The 11560-nt window shown below is 33.4% G+C and overlaps 1 protein-coding gene and 1 pseudogene across 2 annotated transcripts; one reads left to right on the top strand and one right to left on the bottom strand.

The window, feature by feature from the left end:
• The first annotated feature begins 1076 nt into the window (after positions 1-1076).
• On the top strand, positions 1077-3821 carry LOC111303498 (Thioredoxin superfamily protein). Its single transcript, XM_022899805.2, has 5 exons — positions 1077-1509; positions 1642-1707; positions 1905-2045; positions 3177-3269; positions 3441-3821. The coding sequence occupies exons 1-5, from the start codon at positions 1243-1245 to the stop codon at positions 3645-3647; spliced, it is 774 nt and encodes a 257-aa protein (XP_022755540.2). The 5' UTR covers positions 1077-1242; the 3' UTR covers positions 3648-3821.
• Positions 3822-10054: 6233 nt separating this feature from the next.
• LOC111304288 (protein LIGHT-DEPENDENT SHORT HYPOCOTYLS 5 pseudogene) lies at positions 10055-11247 on the bottom strand (annotated as a pseudogene). Its single transcript, XR_016326920.1, has one exon. The product of XR_016326920.1 is annotated as a protein LIGHT-DEPENDENT SHORT HYPOCOTYLS 5 pseudogene (transcript).
• Between the last annotated feature and the right edge of the window lie 313 nt (positions 11248-11560).

Consider the following 11560-nt stretch of genomic DNA (forward strand, 5'->3'; position numbering starts at 1 on the left):
TTTAAGAGAGAGCATTTCAGTTTTGTGTTAAAAGTCTTTGCCAATTCCGATCACGTGATCGATGCATTTAAATCGTTTCTTTTCTCTGGTACTTTTTCCTGTTCTTCAAAGCATGAACATAAGAAGTGTTTCTGGTTCCAGGCTGCACAGAGATGTTGCCTTGTGAGAACACATCAGCAACTGGAAGACACTTGTGTGTTGAAGCTATATCTCATCAATTATGGCGATTTTGTGGCCAAGGTTGCTGAACTTTTACCCTGGATATAATGTCTTTACAATTTCATACTATTTGATTATTTTTCACAGAAAAGTCTGTTGCAGCCGTCAAATATTGTCTTCCATTCTTCTCTATTGCGTTAATATAGGTGCAATACACTCTACTGATTGTGTCAATATTACTTTATGTGCATCCTTATTTTGATTGCCGATCGAGGGATGCTCAACCTGTATCGTTAAGGGCTAACAATGGATCTCAGCAGCTGATGGTCTTGGGCTTGGAATTTATATATTCCTATGGAGCATATGATCAAAGATGGTGTTGAGAGCTTAAAAAGCAAGGGCTTTTATTTCAGGAATGCATGCAGCAGCTTCCGCAGTGTAATCTGGGACGAGTGAAGACGTATATTTGATGCAAAAGATAGTCACTTCTTCTACATTAAATCCTGAAAATCTAATGGATTTATGATTAAGAATTTTTATCCTTTTTTTTTTTTTTTTTTGTGGCTACGAGGATGGGCACAAAAATTGAAGTTGTTTCCCCTTAGGTCACTCAAGCTAAAACCCATACAATTTGACAACATTGACGACATTTGAATATTGTCCTAAACCTAAATTTGACCTTATAAAAAAAATACATTTTCTTAAATAAAAATAGCATTTCATTTATTTTCAATAGGAAAATTACATGTTTTAGAACATGCTTGGAAAAAAAAGTAATTCTTTAGGAGTTAGGAGAGGGAATTACGAATAAACTTGAATCAAATTGTAAAGAGATTATCTTGTGAGGGGTCTTTTTGTAATTTAGCTAACAAAAAAATCACAGTCGTTTTAACTGGTGGCGAGAGCAAATGACATCTGTAGCTACGGTGTTTTCATTATCTAAAACCAATCCGTTGAATGCCTTGGCTCTCAGCTACATTTGCTGAATTAATTAAAAAGAAAAACCAATTAACCCCGAAAAGAAGAAGAAAAAAAAAGTTCAATCTCTGCAAATTCCCCCATCTTTGATCTTTGCTTTCCTCAATGGCAGCTTTTCGACCAGCGGTTGCCCTTTCAATTTTGTATTGCCTGCTCGGCCCCTTTTCTTCAGCTTCCAAAAATATCCTTCCTTCCGATTCAAATAAAGTCTCCTTGGCTTTATTCTACGAATCCCTGTGCCCCTACAGTGCCAATTTCATAGTCAATTACCTACCTAAGCTCTTCCAAGATGATCTGATCTCGATCGTCGATCTCCGCCTCGTTCCTTGGGGAAACGCCCGGCTCAAAGGCAACGACACCTTTGATTGCCAGGTCTTCTTATTAGATTCGGCTGTGTTTTAGTTCAACAAAGTTTTCAACTGGGCTTTAATTTAAGTCTTTATTTTTCCCAAAAAGGCCGTGACTTGTTTGCCTGCTTTTATATATTTATTTATTTTTTTGCAGCATGGCCCTGCTGAATGCTTGTTGAACACCGTGGAAGCTTGTGCAATTAATGCCTGGCCACAACTGGTGAAATTTTCACATTTGCACTGTGTTTTATTGTTGATTTGGCCTCAAAGTTTAATTTTTTGGGGACAGAACATGTCACAACTGAAATATATGTTCAAATAATTGGAAATTTGCTTCTGCCTTATTCCAAGTTCCAATCTGCTAAATATATAATAAGGGTTATGTTGAAGGCAAGCTGTTTTGAATTTTTTATGCAGAATGACCATTTCCCCTTTATCTATTGCGTTGAGGCTTTGGTATTTGAGCGCAAGTACCTTGAGTGGGAATCGTGCTTTGAGAAGTTAGGGTTGGATTCAAAGCCTATTACCGATTGCTATGGCAGTGGCCTTGGGAAAGAGGTCAGTCTCTACTCTCTATGCTACAATTTTACTATGTTCGTTCATGTGATATGATATGAGTTTTATTTGTTAGCCCTCTCAGTTGAAGATTCTGTCAAGAATATGTTTATATTCACTTTTTTTTTTCAACTAAACAATTGAGATGTATGAATATTCTGAAGAATATCCTGTTGTATAAGTTACAAACTGGAAGAAACCCGAGGTGTATGCATTTATTAGCACTTAAACAAGTTTAGCATGTTACCACAACTTTGACTTGTAATCTTGTGATGCTTTTATTTGAGATTTATGGTGCACGAGAAATTTGCATCATCATGATGCCAGTACCTATAATAGATAGACATTCTCAATTCTTTTGTTCTCCAACTGATTTTAGCTAAGGGGATGTAACAAGCTGTTGTGTTATGTCCTACTGTGATTTCAACTGCCTGAAGAAACTCTACCAAAAGAAAAGCGTTTATACTTTACTGATTCTTATGAGGAACTCTGCTCATTGTTATGTGATTTGTACAAGTCACTATAGGGAAAAAAAATGAGGAAAGCATCAAAGCAATAAATGAAACTTCGCCTGCTAGACTGGCTGAAAGTGGAAAGAGAAAATAGAAAGGACTAAGCACTGCTTAGCTGTATAATTGTTACTATAATTTTACTGTTACTGTCTCTTCATATAATTTGCTTTAATGTATTAACTCTTGGATTATGGTTGTTATCACTGTGAATGTGGTAAGTGTATAACTTTACAAGCACCTGCAATTCGTGTGTACAAAATTACCTCTGATAGAACTGGACTATTATTGTTCTTAGAAGATCTTATTCCAATTTTTGGAGATTTACTTGCCTGTCAGTTTCTATCATTCTGTCATTTGGTGATCCTTCATTGGTATTTAAAGTACTCTAAATGGGTAGGTTGTTTGTATTCTTTAGGGACAATAGTTTGCTCCTGTTCATGAATTTAGGTCTGTCCTATCATAGTTTATGTCATGTTGGCCAACTTTATTATTGTTATTATTATTATTATTATTATTTTATGTTCTTTCACCTCTTTCTTTTGTTTTTTTTTATATCATGTCAGAACATTATTCCATCATTCATAATTGAATGGCTTAATAGGGAATTTTTATCTTTATTCAGCTTGACCTACAATATGCAGCCGAAACTAATGCCCTCAAACCTCCTCATACATATGTGCCTTGGGTTGTTGTTGATGGTCAGCCACTTTATGAGGTTTGTTCCTTGAGTATCAGAACGATTGAAATTTTCACAACTGCATCCCAACTTCGTTTTATTGCACCTGGGCAATAGAAGATCCCAAACACTTGTTCATTAATCCCAATCACTTGAACAGTTTCAATATCGATGGTATTCAATAAAAGGATGTTATATCTCTGATTGCAGGACTATGAAAACTATATAAGCTATGTGTGCAAGGCTTATAAAGGTGCTGCTCTGCCCAAGGCTTGCAGTGGACTATCCAACAATCAAATCTATGAGAAAAAATTTATCCATCCAGTTTGCTATAAGGAGATACCAGTACTAACATTATCATCAAGAATCATATCAACTGTGATGTCATGGATACAGAAGATGGCAACTTCTATGTAATTGTTTTCAGTCTTATACATGCATAAATGTCCTGGTATACTATGTTATTTGGTTGGATTCTAGTTAGCTTGTTAATATGTATATAATATAGTCAGTGCATTGTGTAGCACTAGGACTGAAATGCATGTAATTTGAATCAGAATATAGACTTTGATAACTACTTGTCAAGACAAATGGCCTGAAAAATGTGCGCTTTGCTGATGGAAAAGTTCCTATCACTCATAGGCTGGAAGCGGAATAGGTGAAATTGTGCTAGTCTTACTACTTGAGGAAGCGGGTATTATATACATCTCGCATTTCCCAGTCATAGTTTTGATGGAAGCACGATGAAATGATTACCTAGTTGAGCTCCTCAGATGAAGTGGTCGATATAGTCCGAGTGGCTACGAAATCTATTGGGCCATGCCTGCCCAGGTTCTTGCTGTCGACGACTCAAATCCCGTTGGTTTAAAGGCATTTGGCGGCTGCTGTGTAAAGTATGGGTCATGCTGGCCCAACGTAGTTGATCATTGGCTTGTATTCCCGGAGAAACCTTTTGGACCTCAGATAAAACCAAGACAGGCCAACCCAAACCTTCCAATGGCCTACACTTTAACTTTAATGGGCTGATTCATCGTGCAAATTGTGCCGCTAAATTAACCTTAAGTCAATTGTGAAAGGATTCCAGTTCCAGAGTGAGATGTCCTTTGTCCATACCATATATAGTTCAAAAACAAAGGAAAACAATCTTCACTACGGTGTGACTCGCTCTCTTTGCAACCCGTTCCACAAAAAAGAGAGAAAGATTACAGATTAATCTTAGAGATAAACCAATCTGGGGTACCATATATATATATTTTTTTTATTATTATTATTATTATTATTATTGAGGATAAATCACGGGTACAAAATTGTTGATTGTAATTCGTAATAATTAGGTTAGGCCACATGGAATTTTGTGGAGTCAAAATGATGATATAATCATGTGGGAGCCATTATTAGTCATTCGATCCCCTTTCCTAGTTTTGTCTACTTGTTTATATTTTCGTAAAATCTTTTTGCAGACTAATCCTTCCAATCCATTTCCATTTTCCATGACCTACCATTCCCTTGTTTTCCTTCCTTCCTTCCCTTGGAAGAATAGGGATAGGTTAAAGGCAAAGGAGTCGGTAATTGAAATTTACAAGAGGATATAAGGAAAAAGGGAGGTCGAAGTGGAAGGAAGATGAAAGAGCGAGCAATAGCATATACAATCATGGGGCTGGGGCACCGTTTTGTCAGAGAAATGTACGCCCCTGATATGCTGTCGGCGACCGAAACAACAGTTTTTCAAACCAGCAGGGAGGGACCCACTGTCATACTAACATGCATTTCATTCATTTTTCCTCTTTCAATCTTTCTTGGCTTTTGGCTTTTACAGCTTTGCTTCTCTGTTCATCATCCCCTCTCCCTCTCTCTCTGCTAGCTGCGACCTGCAATGGCACCAACTTCACTTGTTACTTGTTACCTTCAATTCAAATTAAGTTCAGACCCCCTCTTCTTTTGGGGGGTTAAAACCTTTGCGTATGTATGATTCTTCTCCAAACAAGGCCCCATTTGCCTAGCCGTATACTTCTTGTGAAAAAGATTACCACTTAATTTACATTAATTGGAGATACTGATGAGGTATAACTTACTAGTATAAACTACTGACAGAATTAATTTGTAGTAATAAATGAAAATTTCTGGCTGTGAGAAAACGAGGTTCAAAACCATCTCAAGGATTTTTTTTTTTTTTTGTCAAACTTAAAAGATGTAGTAGTATCAATATTTAAATCTTTCGCCAACTGGAGTAATTTTAGAGAGAAATACAAAAAAGAAGCGGAAAATATAAAACGAGTGGTGGGTCACAAATCTTGTGCATTAAAAATGTTTCTTTCAAGAAGGATCAATATTACTGTATTATTTTCTCCTAGGCCCTGGAAAAGGAAAAACAAGCGCTCATTGAAACGCATGCCGTGACATCAACGACGGTTTTCATTAATTAATTGGCCACTCACATTTTGTGCAAAAAAAAAAAAAAAAAGAGAAAAAGCGTGAAATAATATTAAGGCAGAGCTAACAAATAACTTTGATTACTGAAATATGCTTAACTAATCTTCTAGAAACAAATGCGTCATCAATCAATCAATTATAATTGTTTTCGCAGTTTGCCATCAAAACTTGGGAGCTGGGATTACTTTTCCTACATTTTTTTTTTTATCTCTCTTGGTATGTATTAACTGATTAATTTTTCTATTATTGCCAAAAATTCATCAAATAGCATATTATTTCATAACTAAATTATAATTCATGCTATACATGACATAATTTTATTTATTTAATATAAATATAAATATTAGTTTTTTCTTCAAAATTATATTCAAATCTTTAAAACTTATAACATATATAAATTATATATATATATTAATTTGTTATTAAAAAATAAATTTTTTGAAAACAATAAAAATTATATATTTTTTTGATATTTTTGTTTATAATAATATTTATATACCTGTAAGATTATATCAAATAAAAATAAAATATGCATTTCTTAAAAAAATAAAAATATATATTATTGAATAATAAATTAAATAATAAAAAATATTAATATACTTTCTCTTTAATAATCTTGACTAAATTATTATGTAAAATATGAAAAATGTTAAAAAATATGTGAAAGAAGAAAAAATAATTTGAAAAAAAATATTATTTTCCATAAAAATGAAACTATAATAATAATAATAATAAAATATATCCTAAAAAAATTATAAACAAAAAAAAAATTGCAATAGTAATAGAATATACCTTGAAAAAAATTCCTCAAAAATAAAAAAAAATTATATATACCACATTACATTTTTAGTCTTACATTTACAGAAAAATTTGTTGGTGGCAATTAAAATTAAATAGATAATTTTTAAATTAATTTTTTAAAATTTAAAATGGATATAATAAGTGATAAAGATAATATTAAATTTTTTGCATTTATTTGACATATAAATTTGATAATTAGAGTTCAAATGGATATAATTGTTTTGATGATCTTATTATTTAAAATTTAAGATGAAAAATTTTAGAATTTTCAAAATTTTATATAAACTTGAATTTTTAGTGTCTTACATAATTTTTTTTTTTAAATAATTTTTTAAATCAAGTTAAAAAATATTGCTAAAACATTTAGATATACTTAATCTTTGTAATTTTTAAATATGTTTGAAAGATTTTGATAATTAAATAATTTTTTTAAAAAGATTATTTGGGAAACAACTAAAATTATTTATTAAAAATAAAATTCATTTTTTATATTTTTAATTTTAAAAAATATATATCTAAATTGATTTAATTTTTAATTATAATTTGAATAATTTTGATATTTGAATAAATTAAAAATTATATAATTTGTTATTAAAAGAAATTATCTTATTATTTAAAAAAACTATTTTATATATAATTTAATAAAATTATTCACATAAACATTTATATGATAAATTTATTTATGTATATTGTTATATAACATATATATATTATATTCTAGGTTCCTTACTATAGCATTATTATATATCAATAGTGTGGCAGCTATTGATTCGAAGTGCCCCGAATTTAGTTAGGATTTAGTGAATTCTCGGCCAAAAAGAGATAAAAAGGTACTTGGGGGGGGGGGGGGCAAACAACAACAGTTACAATAATAAAGGAATTATAAGAATCCAAGACATTTATAGGTCTTAATTAGGCAATTTGCTTTCTAACAACTTCCTAAATGAATTCATATCAAACCCCCCTTTCTTTTTTTTTTTTTTTTCTCATTTCATCCAACAATTAACACCAAGCGATCTCTGCTACTTTTCATGCATCCCAATACTAGAGAGATCATATGACACTCTCCAAGTTGATCATCAGAAATGATTGCCAAGAGCCTGCAACAGCCAGGGCAGGAAAGGGGTTCGTAGGGCCCCTTTTAAATTTGGTCTGTGAACCATAACATGGCCAAGTTCATGTAAAATGTATATGTGGTAAAAACGGTGGCGAGTACAGACTATGGCATTCCCCCACGTGTTAAGGAGCTGTCCGTTTAAAATTTTGTGCATACAAAAAAGGGCATGTGATTCCTTCTTTGGATGCAAATTGAGAGCTAAAATAAATTAACCATATATTCTTTTCGACCCATACGTCAGTCAATACCAACATTAGCCGGTGGTGCTAGACAAGACTAGTCGAGGCAGGTGCCTTTAGAGACTTCTCTTTCCCTTTGTTTCTATTCCGAGTCACCCCATATCTTAAATTAAATGAAAGTTCCATTGGGCGTTGCCGCATTGGCCCCCTAACAAGAGAAACTATGAATGCCCTAGGTAGCGACAAAAGAAACAAGTAAATCAGCAGCTATTACGATGAATCTTGTAACATTTCTCCTTCTGCGCTTTCACTCACTCGATCGGAAACCTGCTGCCCCACTTAATGTATTGACATGTAGAGATACAAAGTTGATCAAACAAGAGATTTAATTGGACTTCTCTTATTGTGTTTATCTTCTATATATTACTAGTCTTTTAACATTCTTGGTTTTGAACCAACGAGAATGATGAAAACCTTTGGTTTTCTATATGATGAAATCATGATCATCAGTTATAGAAACATGAATTAAATAATAATAAAATAATTATTATTATTATTTTTTGATAAAAAAATTTAAAGATAAATAAATTTTTTAATTTTTTAAATTAAAATAAAATATTTAATATTTAATAATTTAAAATAAATTATTATAAATCATATATTTGAGATTACCTTAATAAATAATCATCGATAAAATTTAAATTCAATATTTTTTTATGAATCATAATTGGTTGAGTTAACTATCTATTAATATAATATTATTATTATTAATAATATGAGGGGGTGATTAGATCTAGAGACACATGGGATCTACTAGCTTTTTCTTTTGACTTTTTGTGAAACCAATAGGGTACTTAAAGTTACAAACACTAGTAAATTAAGGAAAAAAAAGGTTACTATTTTATAAAGAAAAGATATTATAGCAAATAAATTTATTTATACCAAGTGATACTACAAAAAAGCTTAAGCCATGGAAAGAAAGAATAAAGTTTCCTGCAATTATGAGGGGATAAAAATGGATGCTGAAAAGAAGAAAAAGAATAAAAAGCCATAAAATGGGTGAACAAGAACAAAAAAGCAACACCAGAAACAATTTAAGATTACATATGATCATGAGAAGAGAGCAATAAATGAAGAAATGATCTAATTGGATATGGGTCTACAAATGACGATAAGAAATGGGGTTTTGTTGGGAGTGACTGGTGGGTCTATGTTATTATAGCAAATTAGAATATTATATACCATAAAATAATATATATACTTATGCAATAAAATGGAAGAAAGGGTTGGCTACTGGTCCTTTTCACACTGAGCTGGTGGTTATCCTAACAATATAAGCGCAGCGATCACAAGTATTATTTTAAATATTCATTGAAGCTTGTAGCACTAACTCTTTTTGGTGGTGTTGTTATCACAGAAAGAAATGTTGTTTTCATAGGTATCAGAGAGAGCGAGAATATGAGAGCCTCAAGAGGAGAGAAACAGATAAATAGAGGGTTAATATCCTTAAATCCAAAAAAAAGGAAAAAAAATTTCAAAACCCAAAATCCTTGGATGAAGATATAATGGAGAGCACCTGAAACCAGAGAAACTAAAAGTACTAAGTATAAATTCAAAGAGGCGCACGTGTGCATATATCACTGCAGAATTACTATTGCCCTTTGGAGTTAGCCCAGCCAAACAAGGAAGACGGGACCAGATGCACAGTTGTTTAGAGAAATTTTATTGTAGTAAAATATTTTGCCAACAAGTGTTAAAAGTTCTGTTCAGTGTTGCCCTCTTTCCCAACAAGCCTCTTCTTGTCTCTCCGCTCCCCACACCAAGTACTTTGTCTAGCTACAAACAAATTTTAACCCAACCGTGATAGTAAAAGAAAACAAGAAAAAGATGCTGAATGAAATAAATTAAAAAAAAAACAGATATGAAACAGTTCAAAATTTAATGGTCAATTCCTTCTACATTGTGTATGACCATAATGGGAAGGGAGAAGAATAAACCAAGGCGTGGAATTTTCTTCTTTGTAAGGAATTCCATACAAATGCATACATCTGACTGGAGATTAACAGGTCAAAAAAATGAAAGAAACAGAAAACCAATAGCAATCATCAGTTTCCTTGATGACATTATAGGAATTCAAATTAAAGTGACCCATTTGCTCGTTGAGAAAAAAGATAATACATATAGAAGCAAAAAGGGTTCTTCTTTTTCAAGGCTAATTGTGTGTACTTCCTACGTTCTACCATCATAACAACTCCAACAAAAACATACAAGAAGGAGTAGAAGGGAAAAGAAAAAAGAAACAATAGATTGAAACTTCATATATATCTTCTTGTTTTTTTATTTCAATTTTACATGTATGTTTTTATATGTAGTCGTAATCATGTTCATTCATATGTAACAAGAAATGAAGAAACTAGAGAAGATAGAAGTCTTATCAAATAGAAAAAAGAGAGAGATTGTTCGAAAGAGATTAAAACTAGATTTCTAACTAAATTTGGTTCATGGGATAGCTATCCACTTTTCAGACAGAACCGTCAAATATATATATAACTCGTAATCATATTCAAAACAGCCGTTAAAAAAACAAAACTATACGGTAGTTGTGGTCGCAGCAGCAGCAGCAGTGACAGTAACAACATTAGCCGCAGTTCCACCACCAACGCCGCCGCCACGCCCTCCACCATCGACCGCTTGAGTGAAAGCCGCCGACACATTGATCCCCACAGCCGTAGTTGTGACAGGAGTAGGCCTTTTTCGCTTCTTCTTCTCGTAAGGAATCCCTCTAGCTTTAGCCTGCCCTTCTCTGACTTCCCTCAAATAAATCCTCACAGCCTTTGCGCCAAAAGGGTTTGATTCTGGACATCCACCGCTTTCTTCATAAGCAGCTCTCAGCCGTCCGATTAGCGCGTCTAGGCTACCCCACGCTTGTTTGAGTGGGCAAGAGCATGGATCAGGTGGGTTTGGATGTCCGAAATAAGGACAACCGGTTATGTGAACCTTAGTTTTGCCAAACTGGTCAAGGTAGTTCAAGAACTCAATTACGTGTGCGCCACTGCAACGAGCTAGTGTTAATGGGGGCTTATAGTTCTTCAAGTACTGCAAGAAAGTGTTCCAGTCTCGACGCTTTTGTGACTCGTAGCGACTCGGTGGAGCTGGGGAAGAAGATGACTCACCAGCTCCTTCTTGTGAAGCCGTGGGCGGCGGTGCTGTAGCTGATGGTTGAACCTCGTTGATGCTATTCAGGTTGGTTGCAGCAGCCCCTCCAGAAGCAGAATCCATTGACTTTTAAAAAAAAAAAAAAAAGTAAAGTGTCGGGTTTTGGTGATAATCGGCTGTGATTAATTTTCCGACCTTTTTTTTTTATCAACTTGGATTTTGTTTTTGTCTGAATTCCAAGTGTTGGAACGAAGGGTGGGCTTTTCTTTTCCTGTTGTCTATCAACTCTATAGAAGAAGACTATCTAAACTCTAAGCTATCCATCAGTCACAAACTCTTTGTTAGCTGGTTCTGTTTGATTAGGTTAAAAATAGTAATCGACAGAGGGTCCACCGCTGGCTCTCCCCGGCCCCCGTGGGATCTTTTCACGGGTAAGATTTGCTTGTTTTTTTCTTTATTCGTGAGAGAGAAGATGATTTTGAAAGAACGAAAGAAAATTCAAATGAGAAAAGGGCTAGAGACAGAGAGAAAAAAAAAAAAAAAAAGAACGAATAACGCTGGTTGATGGGACGTTCAAATGCTACGCGTAAGTATTTTATAATTAAGATTGTGAGAATTGAAAATTGGAGGTAACGAATTAACTCGTT

The sequence above is a fragment of the Durio zibethinus genome, chromosome 13 (genome assembly GCF_047325235.1).
Source record: "Durio zibethinus cultivar Kanyao isolate XHJ-2024 chromosome 13, ASM4732523v1, whole genome shotgun sequence".
NCBI classification, from domain to species: domain Eukaryota; kingdom Viridiplantae; phylum Streptophyta; class Magnoliopsida; order Malvales; family Malvaceae; genus Durio; species Durio zibethinus.

What these genes read in the sequence shown, in the direction of transcription:
- LOC111303498 (XM_022899805.2), top strand. Translation starts at nt 1,243, where the DNA reads ATGGCAGCTTTTCGACCAGCGGTTGCCCTTTCAATTTTGTATTGCCTG. An exon ending in TTAATGCCTGGCCACAACTG is followed by an intron (nt 1,708 to 1,904) that starts GTGAAATTTTCA and finishes TTTTTTATGCAG; the next exon opens with AATGACCATTTCCCCTTTAT. An exon ending in GCAGTGGCCTTGGGAAAGAG is followed by an intron (nt 2,046 to 3,176) that starts GTCAGTCTCTAC and finishes ATCTTTATTCAG; the next exon opens with CTTGACCTACAATATGCAGC.